We start from the raw sequence: 23,323 nt of genomic DNA on the forward strand, positions 1-23,323 counted from the left end.
GTCCTCCTCCCAGAGGAGCCCGAAGACTGGCTTTACCTGACAGCTGGGGCTCTAAAGCCTTGGAGCTATAACCAGGGGGGAATATTTCCAAAGCACCTTCGAAGCCATCCTCCTCTTCCACACACTTGTCATAGATTAGAGCTGGATCTGGGGGGGGGGGGGGGGGACAACCCACAAACAAAATGCAAAATGCCAGCTACAATGCTTTCGGAAGTTTCCACTTCAGTGCTCATTGGAATCCCCTCTAGAAGCCTACCCAGCAGGCCATCCTCACCACCAGACTTACTTGGCCCCAAATCCCAGTATGCAATCAGCTCCATCTGGGACATCTTGCTAACTAGTGTGTTCTCCCAACAAAAAGGGAACTATACCACGGAGGGCAAGGTTTGTTCTTTGTCCTCCTGTCCAACATTTTATATGCACATGTGTGCGTGCACATACTCACACACACACACAGTCCCATATACCCCAAGCATCAAGCTTGGGCTGGGCAGTGGATAAGCTAAACCTTCCAAAACAAAGGGTCTGGTTTACAGAGTATACAATGTAGGGTTCATAGCTCAGAGAGGGCTAGAATCACATGTGGGCTTTATGAGGACTCTAGACAAGTTTGGAAGGTGTCTGGACCACACAGGAGCCTACCCTTGCTCACTCTTTCAGAGGACCCCAGGACATGGACCCGACTCACGATTACAAAGCTTCTTTAGTAAGGTGATGGAAGAAAGGGAAGACACACTCATCTTGCCCTCACGCAACTCTTCAGCTGGCTTGGCCTGTCTCAGAAACCTCTTGTATAATTCAGTCTGAAGGGATGTCAGCCTGAAAAAAGGGCAGCTGGATCAGCGGGAAAGGGGGACCACACCTCTGCCCTAAAGACACCGTGAGAGCCCAGCCATGCCTCAAGGGCTGAGCTTTGTTTTTACACACTCACTCCACACCCCTCAGTTGAGTTCAGTACCTACAACAAACCACCTGCTCAATCTTCACAGGCAGATATTTAGACAGGATATCAGATGTCCTCCGTATCAGACACCTGGGGAGACAGGATAAAAAGGCAAGAGGCTGGTACAAATGCTATGCTAACTACTGGAATAAAAGCTACCACCCAAAGAATCCAAAAGACTATCTTCTGTAGTATCAAATGACAGAGATCCATCAGCCCTATGGCAAACATATCTTTATGCAGGTCTCAGTCATGGGAACAAAAACCCTTTCAAACAATCTAGCTTACATTGACAACGCTTCCTCTTCAAAAGTTTAGCTGGTCTTCAAGAGAAGGCCAAGACCTCCCATTGAGCCTGGCGCTCAGACAGGGAAAGCAAGCTGCAAACCACTAAGTCCTTAGGGTAGTTTCTGCCTGCACTTGCCCAAATACCACATGGCCCAAGGTTCAATGAAATTAAGCCCATAGCTCCTGGCACACCAGGAAGGACAGGGATCAGGCACCTGAGGAGTAGCTCCTAAGAACTAGGAGTAGCACCTAAGAACATAGTGACTCTGCTTCCTACCATCTAAAATTGGGAGGGAGAGGGGGCAGGACTTCAGGATATAAATCAAGTGTATTACCTACAATAGAGGAGTCCCAAATGTACTTGTCCCCTGGATTATGTGAACCCTATGGAAAAGCCCTCTTAGTCTGGGAGCCACACCCATTCTTTAGATCTATTTCTACCTGTCAAAGAAGGCTATGGGGCCTGAGAAGGGAAGCCTGGTGCTTTAGCTCTGAGATCAACTGACAGGAAACTTCTGAGGTACTAACAATGCTCCAAGGGATATTTGCTCAGGGAGTCAGGCAACATCAGAGAAGAGCTTCCTCAACCGGACACTAAGCAGCCCAAAACCAGACTACAGGGGCCAGGCCAGGAAGACAGTAGGGACGTGACCTGCAAGACACCTCCATTCATTCAGTGGCTCTGGTCAGGGCACAGACCCCAGTCTCTAGAATCCTAGCCCTTATAGGCCACGGCCCCAAAGGACTGGACTTGGATGGTTTAGGAGGCAATTCTGATGACCTAACTTGGGGGAAAATCCTGAAGAAAGGTGCTGCTGCCTAGCCCAGCCCCCACCCTGCCATTTACCTATTCACAATGCTGGTGAGCTCCCGCAGCCGCTCCTCTCCTAGCTGTCTGTCCGCCTCACTGGCAGCTGCATCTCGACCCTTCAAAATTGGTAACTCAAAATGCTTCTTGAACTCATGGGCAGTTCCTAAGACAAGAGAGAAGGGAAAATTAAAGCACTAAAGAATGTTAAAAAAAAAGGGGGGGGGGGGAGTCTCACTCTTTTCTGTCCTCGCTTCTAGTCACTTGCTGTGCCAGCCACAATCTCCCCTGAGGCCCCTGATAGACATGCTTCTCAAAATTGAAGAAATCAAGGACTTTCTGCTCATGGCCAGGCAAAAGGTACTATATCTGTCAAGATCAAGAAACATAAGAGTAATGTGAAGTTTAGACTTTGATGCAGCAGGTACCTTTATACCTTGGTCGTCACAGACAAAGAAAAGGCAGAGAAACTAAAGCAATCCCAGCTCCCAGGTTTGGCAGTGAAGGAGCTGAAATGAACCTGGCACACTGATTTGAACTGTATTAAAAATTTTTTAATTAAAAAAAATGTTAAAAAATGAATGATTAGCCCACTGCCAATAGTGGCAGACTACTTTGTTACAGACCGTCTTTCTGTCAAGAACAAAGCTAGACAAGTTACAGGCAATCTCTGTTTGAATGGACCAGAAAGCTACCAAAGCAAGTGGGGACTTAAAAGGCCACACAGACAGATTAAAACTCAAATATATAACTAATTACATTAAATATAAGAGGGCCAAATAATCCAATTAAAAAGACAATACAACTGTCAGACTGGATTTTTTTTAAAAGCCCATCTATAGGGGCGCCTGGGTAGCGCAGTCGTTAAGCGTCTGCCTTCGGCTCAGGGCGTGATCCCGGCGTTCCGGGATCGAGTCCCACATCGGGCTCCTCCGCTGGGAGCCTGCTTCTTCCTCTCCCACTCCCCTGCTGTGTTCCCTCTCTTGCTGGCTGTCTCTCTGTCACATAAATAAATAAAATCTTAAAAAAAAAAAAAAAAAAAAAGCCCATCTCTATACTGCTTACAAGAGATGAAGTAGCATGTATCAGTGTAATGAAGTACTGACACATGCTACAATGTGGACAAAACATTATACTAAGTAAAAGAAGCCAAACACAAAAGAAGCCAAAAATAACACATATTGCATGATTTCATTTATATGAAATGTCCAGAATAGGCAAGTCCATAGAGACAGAAAGCAGATTGGTGACTGTCAGAGTTTGAGGGAAAGGAGAAATAGGGAGTGACTGCTTAATGGGTATAGGGCTTTCCTTTGGCCAGCAATAAAAAAAGTCAGATATCTCACACAAGAGGATCTCAAATGGCCAATAAACATATTAAAAGGCGTTCAACTTGATTAAACATTAGGCAAATGCTATGAGGTATCATAAAATGTGCACCAAAATGACTATAAGTTTTAAAAATTTCCCTTAAGATAAATATTGGTAATCATATAGAGCAGAGGTCAGTAAACTACAGCCATAGGCCAGGCACCTGTTTCTGTAAATTAAGTTTTATTAGAACACAACCATGCCCATTCATTTACATTCAATGGCTGCTTTCATGCTACAGTAGCACAGCTGAGTACTTATAACAGAGACAGTATGGCCTGCAAGTCTAAAATGCCATCTAGCCCCTTAAGAAAAAAATCTGCTGGGGCGCCTGGGTGGCTCAGTCGTTAAGTGTCTACCTTCGGCTCAGGGCGTGATCCCAGGATGCTGGGATCGAGCCCCGCATCGGGCTCCCTGCTCCGCTGGGAGCCTGCTTCTTCCTCTCCCACTCACCCTACTTGTGTTCCCTCTCTCGCTGGCTGTCTCTCTCTGTCAAATAAATAAATAAAATCTTAAAAAAAAAAAAATTGCTGACCTCTGATGTAGAGACACTGGAATTCTCATATACTACTGGCACAACCACTATCTACTAGAGCTGAACACATGCATAACATATGACCCAGCAATTCGACTTGTAGGACAAAGAATGCATATTTACATAAGAGAAATGCACACTATGCTCAGGGAAAGACATACAAGAACGCTCACAGCATCATTACTCAAAAGAATAAAAAACTGGAAACTCAACTGTCCATCAACAGAAAAGATAAATAAATTCTGGTATATTCATAAAAATGGAACAGCATTGGGGCACATGGGTGGCTCGGTTGGGTTAAGCATCTAACTCTTGATTTTGGCTGGTGATCTCAGGGTTGTGGGGTGGAGCCCTCTATCAGGCTCGTGCTGGGCATGGAGCCTGAGATTTTCTCTCCCCCTCTCCCTCTGCTCCCCTCTCTACCTCTCTTTAAAAAAAAAAAAAAAGGAACTGTATACAAACAAGGAAACCAACTACTGCCCCAAGCAACAACATGGATGAATCCCATAAATGTAATGTTGAAAAAGAAGAAACCAGATGCCAAGGAATATATATTGTATTATCCCATTTACATAAAGTCCAAAATATGCAAAAACCAATCTTGAGTGTCAGAAGAGTGCTTACTTCAGGGGGAAAAGGAGAGAACAGTGATTAGAAGGGGGTGCTGCTAGGGGCACCCGGGTGGCTCAGTTGGTTGGGCATCGACTTCTGATTTTGGCTCAGGTCACAATCTCAGGGTCGTGGGATTGAGTCCACTGGGCTCCATGCTCAGTGCAGAGTCTGCTTGGGATTCTCTCTCTCCCTCACCCTCTGCCCCTCCCCGCTCGTACTTTAAATTTAAAAAAATCTTTAAAAAAGGGGGGAGGTGCTGCAGAGATGGTGGCAGTAATTGATCTGATAGTGGTTACACAAATGTGTTCACTTTATGAAAATCTTGCTGCTTAGCTGGCTCTTGCCTAAAGTTATCTTCCTGAGCACTGGCAAGTTGGGGTGGCACTAACAAACCCTCCCACAGATATTTATGTGCAAGAACTACCCACCTGTGGTTGCCAGAGGCTGCGGGGAATGGGATGGGGGAATGGGACAGGGGGAGTTACTATTTAATGGGTAGAGGTTCAAATCTGCAAGATAAAATAAGTTCTGGAGGTGGATGGTGGTGATGGTTGCACAACAATGTAAGCACATTTAATGACACTGACTTGTACACTAAAAAGTAGTTAAGAAACAAAAATTGCCCAAGACAGTCTGCTCCGAGGCTAAAGCTCTCGTAAGGCAGCTAGGATGTGATGAGCAAAAATGCCTAGAGGTAGTGTTTCCATCCCCAGCTCAGTGACATCACATCGTGCATAGCCCTACTATCTCTGCGGTGGAAAAATGGCTGGCGTGCGCCTTGCTGAGTTGCTCAGTAGAAACAAGTTGCCCAATGGCTAAGCTACTCCCTGACAAAAGAAGTCACCTACAAGAGTGCCTAGTGACCTACATATAACTAGCATTCTGCCCTCTCTCTCTTCAGCTAGAGTTACACTCCCAAGGCCAAAGCAAGGCTCCTCTCCAATGTAGCAGACAAGGCTGGTTTCTTACCCAGAAGGCCACAATTAACAAAATGTACCAAGCTGAAATACTCAAGGAGATCATTCTGGATGGGGGTCCCGGAGATAAGCACCCGCCGGCTGGTGTTCAAGCTGTCCAGTGCCTGGTAAGTCTGATTCTCAGAGTTCTTAAGTCTGTGTCCCTGCAAGGAAATTAATTCTCACTTAGGCCTGGGCGTGATGTGGCATCCCTAATGACTACAAAGTCTTGTGCGGACAGGAAAAGAGGAATCATAAACATTACAGGTCCTGGGGCCTCAGGAACTGACAGCGTACAGCAAGAGTGAGAATTTACCTGCTTGCTTAGGGAAAACAGTCAGGCTCAGGAGATAGACCTTCAGTTTCCAGACCATCAGTGCAATATTCATAAAGCAAGGATTCCCTGGATTCCATTACCTCCCCTCCTTTTCCCTGCCCCAGACTTCAGAGCCTTAGCAGGCTGCCTATCCTCTTCAGAGACATTCAGCCATGTTCTAGACCCATGTTTTCAGGGAATCCTCCCTCCCCATCAGCCCAACCAACCCAGAACCTACAGAGCCAGATGCCTGCTGGATTGGTCTACAAACCATGTGTAGGCTGTCAGAGCTAAAGGGACTTAGCCCAGGCTGTTCCTTCCCTCGCCCTGCAGAATCCACAGCTCAAACACTTGAAGAGCCTCTCTCTGCCTCCCTCTGCATCTGTTCCCCAATCCCTATTCTCCCTGTCACTCACCCCTCATACACACCACTGTTACTTCTTTTTTAAGGCTTTTTCAAGAAAGTTGTAAAGGACCCTATTGTATTGCCTCTTTCCCGAAGAACCACCTGGGCAAGATCAGGCCTGTGCCTCTTCTATCCGAAGTCCCCATTTCGGTCTGTACCGGGCAAGGCACTCAAAATGCAACCACCAGGGAAAGAATGAACAAACAAGTCAGCACGCTCCCCCTCTGGTCAGCTTGTACGATGCAATTAAACACAGACCGTCCACTGACCCTCCTGTCTCTAGAATCAAGTCCAAGCTCATTAGCTTAGCACTTCTCAATAAGGCCCTAGGCAACTCCTCTCCATAGGTAACACCTCTCCTCAGCTTGTCTTAGTTCAAGAAGCCGTAACTCCTCCCCACTCCCAATGCTGGATTTCCTTAGGTCTCTTTGCCCATGCCATTCCTCTGCTCAGAATTCTCTCCCACAGGCAAATTCCTCAAATGTCACCTCCTATGCAAAGCCTTCCGCAATGACCCCAGGCTGTTGGTCTCTCCCACTTCCACGCTCCTGTGGCACCCTGTAACATAAGAGCTGTTTACTGAATCTTTTCAAAGTGCCAGGCACTGTACTAATAAGGAGCACTTCCCTATAGTCTTGTCTGTAATCCAGATAACAATCAGAAAAGTAGGGGGGGCGCCTGGGTGGCTCAGTCATTGAGCGTCGGCCTTCGGCTCAGGGTGTGATCCCGGCGTTCTGGGATCGAGCCCCACGTCAGGCTCCTACACTGGGAGTCTGCTTCTTCCTCTCCCACTCCCCCTGCTTGTGTTCCCTCTCTTGCTGGCTGTCTCTCTCTCTGTCAAATAAATAAATAAAAGCTTAAAAAAAAAAAACAATCAGGAAACTATGAATTGTAATACCTATTTTAGAGAAAATGAAGTTCAGAGAGGTGAACAGTTATCCCAAATCATACTGGTAGAAAGTGGCAGAACTGGGATTTAAACTCAGGTCTGTGTGATTCCAAAGTCTGGGCACTGTACTACCCTGCCACCCACCTACTGCTATATATTCTAGAGTACTAAGCATACCCTACTATACTTAATCTCCTCAGCTAGAAAGGAACTTCTTAAGGCAGAGACCATGTCAGACTTGCCTTTATATAATAACTTGGTGCATAGGACAGAGCCCCACAGAGAAGTGCTCAGTAAATGTCTGTTGAAGGAAATGAATGAATAACCACCATTGCTATTAAAGAAGAATTAGACCTAGAATTTTTTTTTGGGGGGGGGGATTTAAAACCCAAACTCTGGGGTGCCTGGCTGGTTCAGTCAGAAGAGTGTGCTACTCTTGATCTCAGGGTCATGAGTTCGAGCCCCACGCTAAGTGTAGAGACTGATTAAAAATAAAACTTTTTTTTTTTTAAGTAGGCTCCATACCCAGTGCAGAGCCCATGTGGGGCCCAAACTCAGAACCCTGAGATCAAGACCTGAGCTGAGATCAAGAGTCAGATACTCAACTGACTGAGCCACCCAGGTGCCCCCAAAATAAAATCTTATAAAAAAATAAAAACAGGGGTGCCTGGATGGCTCAGTCAGTTGGGCATCTGCCTTTGGCTCGGGTCGTGATCCTGGGGTCCTGGGATGGAGCCCTGCATCAGGCTCCCTGCTCAGGGGGAGTCTGCTCCTCTTCTTGCTGTGCTCTCTCTGTCTCTAAATAAATTAATTAAAATCAGAGAGAAAAGAAAAGAAAGAAAGAAAGAAAGAAAGAAGCCAAACTCTGGGAACTCAGCAAATCAAATGTTCGGCCAGATGAAAAGTTGTCAGAGCTCTAATAAATTAATAAGCTGCTGCTGAATTTCTGTTCTGGCAGAGTTCTCCACTTACCTTTTTTAAAACAAAAAAATGATACCACGATCAAATACCACTTTTCTCTCTGAAACATGAGCCCTATGAGTAGCATTCTTGTTTTTTATGCATTTCCCCAGCACGCTTTTTCTGACTTGCTGTGTGCTCTAGATCTTATAAAGAAACATATATGGGTTTGGAGAAGGCATACAGGGCCAGTCCTCCCATACCTAAGCCACACTTCCTACACCAAGTTTTGGGTTACATCCAAGGCAGTAAGGGTAAGAGCCAGGTCTTAAAATCTCAGGCCTGGATTCAAGTCCCAGCTCACTAGGTCCTAGCAGGGGGAAACTGGGCAAGTCATCACACTTCTCCTAACCTCCAAAACTGAAATGACGACAACAATGTCAATCCCTCGCCTATTCATATACTTTACAAAATATTTCCATAGATCTTCTCTCTGGATGTGGACCATGTCCCTTTCAGGTAGACCCTATGCCATCCATTCGCTGTACGGAAGTAACAGAGCCTCTGAGCAGCCTCACGTGCACAGTATGCTTACGAGTGGCAGAGCACGGCTGACCCCAAGTCTTCTGACTTGCTCTAACTCAGATTACCGTAAGGACCAAAGATTCTGTACACAGCGTTATCATGCAGCACTTGTGTGTGCCAGAGAGAAGCATCTGCTAGGAGGAAGCACTGCGGGTGCTGGGAGCAGGAAAGCCTGGGGTGGCATCTTCCCTTTCCAGGGCCTGAACGGGACAAACGGACAAACCCCTCCTAGAGTAGGCTATCTTTCCGGACAGGCTTCCTCACGTCTCTGACAACTGACAAATTGCGGACAAAAAAAGGTAGATGAGTAAAAAGGAAGGCCAGGATGCTGCAGTGTGGCAAGCAGCAGCCTGGTCCCCTCTGCCCTATAGAGTCAGCTCCGAAAACAGGACAGAAAGGAAAAGAAAAGGAACACTACAGAGCAGAAGAAAATCTAGATGGGCCAGGGCCCTGAGCTTTATAGGGTTATCACACATAGAGCCCACCTCAACCTGCTAAATCCTTTACTCTTACCAGAAAGAACAGCCCATTGAGGTGTCAAAGGTTGGTATACATGCCCGATAATGATGGATTCTTTATTAAGGACAAAAGCCCAATTGGGAGAGAGATCCTAACTAGCAGGCCTGCCACCCCAAAAGTAAGCCTTTCTTCTCTGTAACCTCCCAAAAGTCCCTCAGACACTGAGCTAATCTGTTGTTCCCAGAGCACAGTCAAGCTTGCCCATCAGTTGACAAATGGGGCCAAGTCTTTCAGCCATCTCTCCACTAAAGCCCCAGTGGTGTGCAAAGTGGCCTTCACTCTTCCCAAGAGGTGCAAACAATGGTAGCAGCCTCGGCGTAGCCAAGCACCCTGAAAACCTGGAAAATTCTTTATACCGAGAAGTTCCCAGCCACCCTCCTTCCTTTCTAGGTCGTAGCATCTCTACCACCATTCACGCATAGTGATGGAAAAAGGTAGAAAGTAACTATTACCACATTTCCCTTTGTCAGAGTCGGAGAGTCACCACAGGTTAAGGTGTATGGACTATCCACACTGGGCTTTTCTACCTCTGTGTTTCTGTTCACACGCGTCCCCCCAGCGTACAACAAAGAATCTTAAGACAATTACCAGTCTTACGACATACCAGGCACTCTGATACGAGCTTTCCCTCATTCACCTCATTGAATCCTCACAGTAAACCCAAGAAACAAATATGATTACACCACTTTACTGACTCAGAAACAGAGGCTCAGGTGGTTAAGTAACTTGTCCAAGATCATTTTACCAGTAAGCAGAAGAGCCAGAATTTGAACAAAAGACTCTCTGACTCCAGAGCCTATTCCCCTAAACACTGTACTGTGTCTCTGTACCCATCCAAATCTCTCTCATCCTCCAACGTCTTTCCTTGGTCTAAAAATACCATCTGGAGGCACAAAACCAAACAGTCCACAGTACCTCACCCTCTTTGGAGTGCCAAGCACCGCTTAACCCCTATTGGCAGGTTGGTGTCAAGGGCTCTCCCTCTCACTTGCATCCTCTACGGCAACAAGTTCTGTTCTTAATATTCCCCAGTGACTGGGACGCCTGGGTGGCTCAGTCGGTTGAGCGTCTGCCTTTGGTTCAGGTCATGATCTCGGAGTCCTGAGATCAAGGCCACATCAGGCTCCCTGCTCAGTGGGGAGCCTGCTTCTCCCTCTCCTTCTGCGCCTTCCCCCCCAACTCACCTCACTCATGCTCTCTCTCACTCTCTCAAATGAATAAAATTTAAAAAAAATTAAAAAATACTGACACAGCCCTTGGATGGCAGTTCTTAGTGAGGAGATTTCAACACTTTCTTCTACCACCCAGACCGCTGAGAGTCAAGTACCTCGTCACAGATGACCAGCCCAACACTCCCTTTCTGGAGGACTCCAACATGAAGGCGGAATGTCTCATAGGAAATGATGAGGATGGGAGAAGGCACTCGGGCTCCACGCTGGTTCATGAATCCTTCTACAACAGAAAACACGTCAAGGGAACAAATCTTAGAATATCTTGGAAAAAAAAAAAAAAGTTTGACAGTTCTTTAGTTGAGCCTGGAAATAACTATTTCCACTATTTTGCAAGGGAATTCCCTTCCACCCCTCATTGCCCTCGGCCCACTGGCCATCAGGGAGCACACACACAAGAAAGGAGCAAGTTGTATGGAACGTACAGCCAACTCTGCTAAGGCTCCATACCCAGCTTTTGGTCTATCTCGTCCTTAGAGCCTCCATCAATGGCCAGAGGTTGGATCCTCCCTCCAAGCCATTTCCCAACTTCATTGTACCAGTTCTTCACTAGGCTGGAGGGTGACACCACCACTGCCTTGTCAATTTCTGGTCTGCACTCTGGACTCTGGCGCAAAAGCGTCCACATCAGCGTGATGCACTGCAGCGTCTTGCCCAGGCCCATCTCGTCGGCCATGATGCAGCCGTGGCTGCCCGGGACACGCCGGCTCGTGACGCACTCCCACAGGAACTTCACTCCCTGGGGAGGGAACAACAGCACTCAGCCACTCTGGCATCCACACTGCTGCTGCCCCAGGGATGGCAGCCTGGGTCCCAGCCCATACCTTTCTCCCCCCAGCTCCTTTACCTCTCTCTGATGAGGCCGCAAGACCTTACTGAGGACAGGATCAACAACCACATGGACAGGGAGTTTTTCCCTGAGAAAACACGGCAAAGAACACAAGGAGCTCAGACAAGTGCAAGGGTACGCCCTCAGGAAGTTATGTCCTGCTGATCCAGAGGCCACAGAGGCAGCTGCCTGAGAGGGCCTTTGTGGCCTGATAATCAAACCATAGCAAATTTTGCTCCAGGAGTTAGAAAGTGAGGAGAGGGTTCCCTATGTCATCAATCCCTCCTGCTCCCCTGAGCAAGCTTGGCAGGAAGGGCGAGGAACCTCCAGCAACTGGACATCCCTACAAGCTCCTCCCCAAGCACTCTCCTTCCCCCCCTACCCACTCTCTGGATGGTGGTGCAGTGGTCATGACAGTACTCTGAAAACATGCCAGTCCCAAGGAAAAATCACACCAAAATGCCCTCTGCCCTTCCAGGTATGTGCACTTCATGGAAGACCAGACCTACTCAAGAAACACCAATGTACATACTTGTCAAGCTTCAGCTGGTCATGGGCGCTCAGCGGGGGAGGCTCGTACAAAACCAAGGCACCTTCTTCCAAGGGGTCGTGGAGGGCCCGGCGGACCCCAGCCCTTTTGAGGCCCAATGCCCGAGAGCCCAGAGGACCTAGAAACCAACAATCTGTCACCTGAGCCTCTACATTGAAGAGATCAGCAGGCCCAGCTCAAATGCCTATCCTTCACATAACCTTTCCCAAGCTTGCATAGGACCCTTTCTCTCCCAGAACCTCTCCAAACCCAGCTGTGTGCCTCTATCTGACCATTATCCCAGTCTGCCTCCCATCAGAACTCTTCCCATTTTACTTCTCCCATTTAACTATAAACTTCTGAAGGGCCGGGTCTTGCTCATCTCAAGTCAATCCTAGAAAGGTCTAGAACCCAAAGGAGCCCTTCAAGACGCAGAGCTCTTCAGAGTTGGGCCTCCTTCTTCCCCAGCCCCAGTTTTAGCACAATGCTATGTCCCACATAGGACAGGGGAAAACTCTGTAGAAGAGTCAACCTCAGAAATGAGATGCTACTAAATTCACTTAGATTGAATGAAGCCTGGACCCATCAGCCCCCGAGGCCCACCAGGAGCTTCCCGAGCACTGGCACATCCCCTCCAAGAAGATGAGAGGCAGTTAGTCATGGCAGGCCTTGCTGAAGCTATCAAACACAGCCTTCATGCAGGCCTCTAGAGTGTCACCCCACACACTGTCACCACTGGCCTGCCATCTTCAATTCCAAGGTAAGCATGTATTTATAAAAGCAGAGGTTTTAAATAATTCAGATACATTCCCACATGACTGATTCAAAAAATAGGAAAGTCTCCATCTTTTACCTTGATAATTTGGAATGGGGATCTTAAAAGGCTTTGACAAAATGCTTCGAATAAAGGCTTCCTAAAAAGAAAGAAAAGAAACAGGGATTCAGGAGTGATTAAAGATGCTATGGGATAATATTTTTACAGACGCAGTCTAAACTGCCTATTTAGGGGCACCTGGGTGGCTTAGTTGGCTGAGCATCTGACTCTTGGCTTCAGTCAGGTTGTGGTCTCGGAGTCATGGATTGAGCCCCACATCAGGCTCCATGCTCAGCAGGAAGTCTGCTTGAGATTCTCTCTCTCCCGCTCCCTCTGCCCCTCCCCCCACTCACACCCGCTTTCTTGCTCTCTAAAATAAATAAATCTCAAAAAAAATTTAAAATAACATGCCTATTTAAAGATAATACATTCAGGGCATTATATTTTGATTACATCTCACTCAGATGCATCTAGAACATAAGGAGAGGTGCTCCACATTAGGTTATTAAGTTTTACACAACAGCTTTCAACTTTGAGGCTTTACATAAGATTCGACAAATACTCAGAGACAGCAGAGTGCCACTGGCAAGTACCCAGCCTCAGTCGTCAGCCACAAGGCTTCAACCCATTCGTTCATGAAAGGCCATGCCAGCAAGGACAACTATTCCCTAGGGTACAGCACTTAAGAAGAAAGCACCACAAACTTACCCAACCTCAGTACTAACAGCAAACTCCAATATTTGGATCCAACCACTCTCCTACAGGACTCCATCTTCCCAATCGTACCTCACATTTCTTTTGTCATATCAATTCTGCCTACTAGATCTAATTTCCACGTCGACCTCCCTGGGAACTAACCAGACCTTCAAAAAGTAGTGGTAGCAGCAGTAACAGGAACAGTAGTATTAGTAAATACTATTAACAACAACAGCAAAAATGACAACAATGATGATGACTAACAGCGTACCCCAGATGCAGTGCTAAGCACTCAAGACGCCTGCACTCAGGCTGCCGCTGAATCCTCATGACCAGCACTAGGAGGTCTATGTATTATTACCAGTATCTCCATTTTACAGATGGGCATATTGAGACTGAGTGGTTAAGTCACTTTTCCAAGTCACAGGGACATGACAGGTACAGGACTTTCCTCATTCCAAGATCCTTACTTGTAACCAGTGGGCAGTATGGCCTCCTAATTCCACCTGTTTGACTACAGCCATATGGATCAGCCCAGAGTCAGCAGCTTCTTGCCACAGGAAGGCATGAGAGAGGGAACAACATGAGAAAGAGGACGTGAGAGGGCAAACAAATCACCAAAAAAAGCAAGTGGGACAAGGGTGACAAGAAGCAAACATAATAGGTCCTAGAGAAGGGTAGCCTTGGTGCCTGCACCTCAGAGCCTACAGGAAGCCTCTGTGCCAGCGCCCCAGACTGGAACCAGCACTGGGCGATGGGGCTGGGGCAGAAGAGCAGGCAGGGGGTCCACAGCACCAGCCCCTGAGCTAACTCTGACAACTCCCAAAAAAGTTCTGGTCTTCTGGTCTATATAACCCTGAGCTCTCTGGGGAATTACAATGGCCTGTGAACCTCAACAAAACAAGAGCTGAAACCCCAGACAACAAGAACAGAAACCCTAAAGGTAGTTTTAATGGGACTACATTAGTGGAAAAAGAAATAATGAAAAATATTCCCCTCAAGCAAAAAGGTAGTTTAACAGGGAAAAAGGCAAACCTGTCTTGCCCTGAAATTTTTACTTTTATTTTGACCCATTTCTATAAAGATTATACATTTCTAGAAACTCAGTGTACGTTAGATAGGAAAAATATAATGAACATATTTGACAATCTACTGGAAGAAAGAAAAAGAATGTGGAGAACTGAACTTCATCGCACTAAATAACATGATGGGGGCATTAGGAGAAAGGCCCAATTCTTTATTTGCATATTTCTTTGCAGCTGAATAAGATCTTGTACTATTTTTAATTACCATGATTATTATAATTATGAATAGCAATGATAATGAGAAACTTGCATATGAACAATGCTAACATAAAGCCACCCTTAAGTCAGAAGAAAATGATGGGGTGTCTCGGTGGCTGTTGGTTGAACATCTGACTCTTGATTTCAGCTCAGGTGGTGATCTCAGGGTCTTGGGGTCAAGCCCGCAGCATCGTATTGGGCTCCACACTCAGCAGGAAGTCTGCTTCTCTCCCTCTGCCCCCCCCCCCAGCTCTCCACACAAGCTCTCTCCCTCTCATAAATAAGTAAATAAATAAGAGGGAAAGGAAGGAGATGGATTCTAATTTCCTTTCTAATTTGGCTTCAATTCTAAACCTGAAATATTATTTTAAGGTTTTTTTTTGGTAAAGTAATCTCTCCACCCAACATGGGGCTTGAACCTATAACCCCGAGATCAAGATTCTTATGCTCACTGACTGACCCAGCCAGGCACCCCCCAAAAACTGAACTATTGTTTTCAAAATTGTCAATACAAAAGGCTAGATTTGAGGCTCTGAGTAGCCAAGAATTTATGCTCCAGATTTAAAAAGCAAGACTTTGAACTGCAAGCTTATGCAACTCGTGTGGGAGAATGTGAACATCCCTGGCCAAAAACATGAGGACACAGCCTACAAGACTTGCAATGACCAGCCTCTGGGAATCTGGTCTGATAAGACTGGCAGGGGAGAGAGCATGCTCTCACTTTCTTTATTTGGTTACTGCAAATTCATACCATCCCTTCCTTCTGATAGAAGAGGGAGAGCATTCCTGCTCCCCACCAAGATCAAAGCTTCCCTCTTCCAGAGATTCACTCTATCAGTTCTGCCTGATCTCTCCTATATCTCAACCTCTCCCTCTCTACTAGCTCTCTTTCACCAGCATTTAAAACATACTTAACTCTCTATTTTAAAAACAAAAATTCCGGGGCGCCTGGGTGGCTCAGTCGCTAAGCATCTGCCTTCAGCTCAGGGCGTGATCCCGGGGTCCTGGCGTTCTGGGATCAAGACCCACATCAGGCTCCTCCACTGGGAGCCTGCTTCTTTCTCTCCCACTCCCCCTCTTTGTGTTCCCTCTCTCGCTGGCTGTCTCTCTGTCAAATAAATAAATAAAATCTTTTAAAAAATAAAAATAAAAACAAAAATTCCTTTGGGGTACCTGGGTAGCTTAATCAGTTAAGCACCCGACTCTTGATTTCAGTTCAGATCATGATCTCAGGGTCCTGGGATCAAGCCCCGTGTGTGTGGGCTGGGGGGGGGGGTATTGGTCTATGCTCAGTGGGGAGTCTGCTTGAGATTCTCTCTCCCTTTCTGCCCCCACCCCACACACACTCGCTCTCTAAAATAAATTTTTTAAAAAATTCCTTTAACCTCTTAACTCCTCCCCTTCAAACTTCTAGAATGAGTGTCTGTCTCCCCTTTCTAATCTTCCCCTCCTCTGAAATGACTCTGGCCAAGATCACCAATGGGCTACATGACCTTAACTCCAGTGGACATGTTTCTATCCTTATCTGGCTAGACAAAGCTGGCCACTCTTTCTTCTCAAATATTCTCTGCCTTTGACCACGATGACACCACTTTCCTACTATTCTGCCTCTTCAGGACCTCATGCTCAATCCCCTGAGGAGCTCTTCTGTCTCTGCGTAACTCCCTTAGAAGTAAGCGCTCCTCAGGGCTCAGGGCTGCACCTCAGCTCCTCGGACTGCACTCACTGACACTCCAATACACTCTGGAGGGGTCAAATGTCTCTATGCTAAGGACCCCAAATCTATTCCCAGTCCCGGCTTCCCTCCTAGGCTCCACACCTACCCATATATGCAACCATCCCCAAATCTTGATGTCTTGTCCTACAGGACTTCAAACTCATCACATTTAAGGCTAAGTGCTCTCATCTCCAGAACTGTACTATATGATTTTCATGGGCCCGAGGCACTTTTGCCTTTAGGGTCCCCTGTATCTAGAACACTGCCTACTCTCTTCAGCTGGCTGACTCCTCCTATACTCGAGGACTCAACCTACTCGGCACATTGCTCAGATTCAGGTCATTCACCAGCCTCCAGACTGCTAGACCCCGTTGTTGGCTCCCACTGCACTTGCGTCATACACTTACACAGGACAACGTGAATGAATCCAAAATGAAAAGAATCCCACAGAACTACACACTTTTTTTTTTTAAAGATGTATTTGAGAGAGAGCACGAGAACATGCACCCAGGGGAGGGGCAGAGAGAGAGAGTGAATCTCAAGCCGACTCTTTGCTGAGCGCAGAGGCTGATCTTACCCCCCTGAGATCATGACCTGAACCGACATCGAGAGTCACTTAACCGACTGAGCCACCGAGGTACCCCATACACACCATTTTTAAGGCTCAGTGAACAATTAAACAATGTATTACTTAGTGAATTATATACATATGGTTCAACGATCACAAAAGCAAGGGATGACGAAGATAATTCAGGACAGTGGTTACCTGTCAGGAAGGGAAAGGGATTATGACTTTGGTGATGTTCTAGTGCAGGATGCTGGGTTCAAAGGTGTTTAGTCTGTTTTCTGTCTCACATGTTATATACATATTCCTTTGTATTTATTAAGTATTATATTAAAATGTTTTAAAATGTTTGCTGAGGGGCACCTGGGGGGCTCAGTGGGTTTAGTGTCTGCCTTCGGCTCGGGTCATGATCCTGGGATTGAGCCTGCTTCTCCCTCTCCCTGCCACTCCCCCTGCTTGTGTGCGTGTGCTCTCTCTCTGTTAAATAAATAAATCTTTTAAAAAATTACATTAGAAAAATAAAATGCCTGCTGAATGCACAAATAACTAATGTCCATTACATATTCCTATTGTCTTATTCCCATTTTTCCTTCAAAATGTCCCTGTAAAGTAAAAACAGACTCCTGTGTCTCCCCCACTCTACCACAGTTTACTTGACACCAGATGTGTGGCGTTCCCACACACAAGCAATTATTCAGCACCACCTGTGTGTCCTACAATTTAACTCAATTCTGACATTGTCTACCTGGAGAAAGAACCAGAACCCACAGGTTAGGGGCTCAGTCCTACAAGACTACCTCCCCCCCCCCACCACTTCAGACGTCAATCCCAAATCGAGGTTGCTCCTTGTGCTTCAGACCAATAGGTTATAAATGGGAGGGTCCCAACCCCCTCCTGGGATTCAATTAATTTTCTAGAGCAGCTCAGAGAATTTTTGCAGCTCAGGAAAAGTTTCCTTATTAGATTACCCATTTATCACAAAGGCTATGAAAAGATATGTAGAGACAGATGAAGAGATACATAGGGCGAGGTCTGGAAGAGTCCTGAGCACAGGAGAGTCTGTCCCTGTGGAGTTTGGAGTGTGCCACTTCCTGGTGCGTGGATGAATTCTCAAAAGTTCTCCAAACCCTGACCTTTTGGGGTTTTATGGAGGCTTCATTACATAGGCATGATTGATTAAACACTGGCCACCGGTAGGTTGGTTCCCCTGGCAACCAGCCACCACGGTTAGTTGCCTTACAAATGAATCTCATTAACATAAATTCAGGTGTGGTCAAAGGGGTTTTTAATGAATAGTAAAAGACACTTGCACCACTTTATCACTTAAGAAATTCCAAAGGTGGGGCACCTGGGTGGCTCAGTCGGTTAAGCGGTCTGCCTTCTGCTCAGGTGACAACCCAGATTTAAAAAGCAAGACTTTGAACTGCACCTCGTACAACGAGTGTGGGAGAAGGTGAGCATCGCTGGCCAAAAACATGAGGACACAGCCTACAAGACTTGCAATGACCAGCCTCTGGGAATCTGGTCTGATAAGACTGGCAGAGGCAGGGGAGAGAGCATGCTCTCACTTTATTTGGTTACTGCAAATTCATACCATCCCTTCCTTCTGATAGAAGAGGGAGAGCACTCCTGCTCCCCACCAAGATCAAAGCTTCCCTCTTCCAGAGATTCACTCTATCAGTAAAATCTTAGAGGCTCCTGGGGGGGCTCAGCCTGTTAAGCATCTGCCTTCAGCTCAGGTCATCCCAAGGGTCCTGGGATGAGCCCTGCATTGGGCTCCTTGCTCAGCAGGGAGTCTGCCTCTCCCTCTGCCCCTCCCCCCAGCTCTTGTGGCACACGCGGTCTCATGCTCAAGTAAAAAATTAAAATCTTTAAAAAAAAAAAAAAAGAAAGAAAGAAAAGAAAAGAAACTCCAAAGGTTTTTGGAACTCCAGAGCTCAATACCACTGTCCTCAAAAAGTTTGGCGGAAAAAGCTTTGGTGAAGCTAAGCAGATGACTACTCTGTAATTTTGGGCAAACTAGTTAACCCCTCAGAGACGCAGCTTCCGCATCTTAAAAAAGATGCCATCGTAAAGATGACATTGGATTTTACTAGAGGAAGCACGTGGAAGCTGTAGGACTCTGAGACTTCTTAAAGCCATATGCTAAGTGAGAGACTGAGCTGGCATGAGGATCCTGGTTCCAAAACCCTGCATGGCCTTCCCTGTCCTATACCCTCAGGTCCTCAGGAATCTGAGCCACCTGAGATCTGGAGCCCAAATAACTATAAGCAACGGGGACTCTAAGTCAGGCACACATCCTGAAGGAAAGAGGCCAGGCCTCTTCCAGGCCCTTGAGGCTGTAGGCAGACCCAAAGCCTTCACCAAAGTCTATCTGCTGGCTACTCGGAAGACCACTGAGAGAGTCTTCAGGGGTAGAAGCCTCCCTAGACAAAACAAGAAAGGTGCCTCCACAAGATACACACATTCACCAGCAGGTTGCAATTCTGACTTACATGTTGACTACTATCCAGACAGGGTGGTCGACTGGTTAGTTGAATCAAAGGTTTCCGAAAAGGAGACAGGAAACACTCCTGGCTCTGAGTCCCACTGCTGGATTTCCGTTTCTTGGGAGTCTAGAAGAGTATTGGGGAAGGTGAGTCAAGCTGGGAAGACCACAGAGTTCATCACAATGGCAACTAACATTTAAAATGCTTATTGGGGCGCCTGGGTGGCACAGCGGTTAAGCGTCTGCCTTCGGCTCAGGGCGTGATCCCAGCATTATGGGATCGAGCCCCACATCAGGCTCCTCCGCTACGAGCCTGCTTCTTCCTCTCCCACTCCCCCTGCTTGTGTTCCCTCTCTCGCTGGCTGTCTCTATCTCTGTCGAATAAATAAATAAAATCTTTAAAAAAAAAACAAAAACGCTTATTAAATGCCAGGCACTGTGCTAAACTCTTCATATGATCATGTATCATCCTCACAACAATCCTATGATAAATGTTATACTTATTTAGCAGGTGAGAAAACTGGAAGTTCATGAGGTTACAGAACTTGTCTAATCTGAAGGGGGGCACTGGATGAGGTGAATAAAGTAAGCCAGGCAGCCCACACCATGGCAGTGAGGTCACCAGCACTGAAAGCGCTTTCTGGAACAAACAGCACCATTTCTGACCCAGCTGCACCAAGTGCTGCCCCAAGTTCAAGTCCGAGACCCATGTAAGTAGCAAGAGGCAACCTTGTCCCTCACAGGTAGAGAAGCTTCCCTGCATACCAGCAGCGGTGCAACTACAGAGCAAGATCCCACGGAACCGTCAGGCAAGCTTGCAGCGGCTTGCCAAGGTGTTTGAAGCTTCAGTAATCCTACAAGAAACACCTGAAACAAACACCAGCCCCTTCACCTCTCACATACAGCCCCTGCCCAAAATTGCCTTCTAGACCTTTCTTAGCTAATCCTTCTTCAAAGTTCCAGTGGCCCTTACGTCTTGAACTGCTCTTTCTCTCTGAAATATATGCATTATCCTATTGATTTTTGTGTACATAGGTCCTACCCACAGTCAGCCCCAGAAAGCCTCAAAAGCAGGGAACAGAGCACAGAACCAATCCAAAGTCAAACATACTTTGAGTATTAGCAGACACTAGAGGGGCACCACTCCTCTAATCTAGGTCCAAGTGAGCTCAGGAACCCTAAGGCAGGCCTTATATACTCTACTGTTTTGTAATGTTGGGCAGGGGACAAAGAGCTAAAGAGCAGGCAGCTAGCTGCTATTGGAGAGCCATAAGGCCCAACCCAATCTGCGCTTTTGCTTTGGAATATCCCTTTCTACCAGAAAAACTGAGGCCACGTTAACTTCTAGTAAACACCTCGGGGACAAATTTTTTTTTTTTTATCTTGTTCAGTGCCTGACACACAGTAAGCACTAAGTAAAAGTTCACTGAAACAAGTTTCTGGAGGTGACCAGGTTCATTCCATGTAACCCTAGAAACCAAGTCCAGGACTCCTTTCTGCCCAAACAGCCCTGCATCCTACCTGTCCTATCCCCTGGAGGGCAGGGTACTCACCACTGTCCCAGGCTGCCAGTCGTCATCATCACCAGGTCCGCCTTCCGGTTTTCTCTTGGCCAGCTGGCTAGGAGCTAAGCTCTTCCTCTGTAAGGGGAAAATGGAAACTGGGCACTTCCAGAGATCCCGCAGCCTGAACCCATTAGCCCGAGATGCAGGGCTACCCACGTCGCCCTTAGGCCCACACTTACCATCCTGGACTCAGGAGCATAAAACGTCAAGTACCCATCAGACAAAGATCAAAGGCACCCAGCAGCTGAGAATGCAGAACTATGGCCGGTTAAAGCAAGCTGCTGTATTATTGAAAGCATGGGCTAATTAAAGACGGAGCATAGATGGAGGGAATCCAGCTAGGGGCTGGAGTTTGGGCCAAAACTGTGAGAGTGTCGGTCGCCAGTTAGTCGAGGCGGAAGAGCAGGCCACAGAGGAAGTATCCAAGCAAAGGTGAGTAAAGATCTGGGGTGGGGGAGGGGGCGGGGGAGAGGAAGATGGAGCACCAGACTGGGCAGAGTGGAGTCGGGATAATGGTCCCAGGTGGACGTGACGGCAGGGGGTAGTTGCGGGGGTGGGGAAGAAATCACAGGCCAGGCGAGGGGGGCCGGGGTGAAAATCCAAGGCGTGGGGAGGACGAGGCGCCGAGTCCGAAGGGGTTTTTCCCAGGTCTGGAGCGCGAAAGCCAGGCCCGGACTGGGGGAGGTCGAGCAGGGGTCCAGGCAGGACAAGTAAAAGACCCGAGCTTGGGAGGGGAATACCAGGAAGAGCTGGAAAGAACAGCAGAAGTGAATCCGGGCCCTAGCACTCCCGCTTCAACCTTCCTCTTCCCAAAGCGCGCGTTAACAGCCGCCAGGAGTCTCCGGACCCGCCAGGCCCAGTGAATCGAACCTCCCGCGGTGCTACCGCCGCACCACCCATTGGCTGCGTTCGATGCGTTCGGCGCTCGCGACCCCAGGAAGGGGGCGGGCCTAGTGCTGCAGTCACCGCGGGGCCCGGGAGCCGGAGCGGAGGCTAAACCGACCAGCTAGGAGATGGGACTTTGGAGAATGGGCGGGGCCAACAGTGACGGGAGCGGTTGGGCGAGGTGGGCGGGGCACGCGGGGTGGGCAGGCTACCGAAGTGATATTTGCGTCTGACTGGCTGTGGAGTTGTCACCAGTCTGTGGAAGGCTGGGGATTATGAAAGACAGCGCGTGTCTGCACTTCCCCTGTGCTGGGCCTGGAGCTGTGATGCAGGGTCGGAGTCAGATCTCGCCCACCCCGAGGGTAGCAGGAGTCTTTGCCCTGACTACCTACCACCAGGACGGCTCGGCAGTGATAGCGCCCTCGGGGGGACGTGATTCTTTGATCCGGGGTTTCTTGAAGGAAGCTGCCTTTCTTATCTAGGCAAAATCATGTTGGTGGAAGTGTGATCCTTGGAATCCAGACTTAATGACTCAATCTCTCAAAACTTCACTTTCTTCGTATCTAAAATGTACATTCTAGAGACGCCTGGGTGGCGCAGTTAAGCGTCTGACTCTTGGCTTCAGCTCCGGTGGTGATCTCAGCCTCCTGAGTTCGAGCCCAGCCTCCTCGGCGCTCAGCATGGAGCTGGTTTAAGACTCTCTCTCTTCCTCTGCCCCTCACCACCTCCATCTCTCTCTCTTTCCTCTCTCTCTTTCTAAAATAAATAGGGGCGCCTGGGTGGCTCAGTTGGTTGAGCATCTGTCTTCAGCTCGGGTCATGATCCCAGGGTTCTGGGTTCGAGTACCCCATAAGGGTCCCTGCTCAGCAGGGAGTCGCTTCTCCCTCTCCCTCTGCCCAACCCCCCCCATCGTGCTCTCTCACTCACTCTCTCTCTCAAGTAAATGAATAAAATCTTTTTAATAAATAAATAAATATTTTTAAAAATGTGCGTTCCATTAGTACCTTCCCCACAAGGTTATTCTGAGAATTAAATAAATTAATGTTTGAAATACTCAACACAGAGGGCGCCTGGCTGGTTCATTTGGTGAAACATGCTACTCTTGACCTCAGGATTCAGTTCATCCCCAACTTGGGCGTGGAGCCTACTTAAAAAAATATATTAAAATAAAATAAATAAAATATTTAAAAATAAAGTACTCAACACAGTGCCAGGCACAACCTAGGTGCTCACTAATAATAATAAGGGTATACATAACATTTACTACCAAGGACTTCCAAGCTTCTGAGTTATAATAATTCATTTAGTACAACTATGAGGTAGGTTTATTATCGTCCCCATTTTATAAATGAAGAAATGGGCTCAGAGAAACCAGTAACTTGTCTAGAGTCACACACCTACGCGTGGCTCCAGAATCATTGTTCTTAGCCACCTTGCTAAGGAGGGTCAGAGCCTGGTTTGTGGGGCCTGAACCTTTTGTAAGTACGTGTTGAGACCCTCTAAAATTAGGTACACATATTAATATTTGCTTAGAATGAGGAAAAGAGTACCCAGTTATAGAATCTTGGAAATTTAGGTCCCTTTCCTCTGAAACT

At 47.3% G+C, this 23,323-nt stretch overlaps 1 protein-coding gene and 1 pseudogene across 1 annotated transcript in view; one reads left to right on the forward strand and one right to left on the reverse strand.

The window, feature by feature from the left end:
• Window positions 1-21,704, reverse strand: part of RAD54L (RAD54 like) — a 26,267-nt gene extending 4,563 nt beyond the window's left edge. The window contains exons 1-13 of the mRNA XM_026498182.4: window positions 21,023-21,704; window positions 20,832-20,918; window positions 19,286-19,405; window positions 12,569-12,629; window positions 11,719-11,854; window positions 11,205-11,274; window positions 10,808-11,096; window positions 10,456-10,580; window positions 5,527-5,677; window positions 2,079-2,205; window positions 959-1,033; window positions 689-819; window positions 37-147 (exon numbers count right to left, since the gene is read on the reverse strand). Of these exons, the coding sequence (XP_026353967.1) occupies window positions 37-147; window positions 689-819; window positions 959-1,033; window positions 2,079-2,205; window positions 5,527-5,677; window positions 10,456-10,580; window positions 10,808-11,096; window positions 11,205-11,274; window positions 11,719-11,854; window positions 12,569-12,629; window positions 19,286-19,405; window positions 20,832-20,918; window positions 21,023-21,025 (1,486 nt within the window). The 5' untranslated portion in view covers window positions 21,026-21,704. The remainder of the gene's footprint in view (window positions 1-36; window positions 148-688; window positions 820-958; window positions 1,034-2,078; window positions 2,206-5,526; window positions 5,678-10,455; window positions 10,581-10,807; window positions 11,097-11,204; window positions 11,275-11,718; window positions 11,855-12,568; window positions 12,630-19,285; window positions 19,406-20,831; window positions 20,919-21,022) is intronic.
• Window positions 173-2,589, forward strand: LOC130543472 (60S ribosomal protein L38-like; annotated as a pseudogene).
• Window positions 21,705-23,323: the final 1,619 nt, after the last annotated feature.

The sequence above is a fragment of the Ursus arctos genome, unplaced genomic scaffold (genome assembly GCF_023065955.2).
Source record: "Ursus arctos isolate Adak ecotype North America unplaced genomic scaffold, UrsArc2.0 scaffold_12, whole genome shotgun sequence".
NCBI lineage: Eukaryota > Metazoa > Chordata > Mammalia > Carnivora > Ursidae > Ursus > Ursus arctos.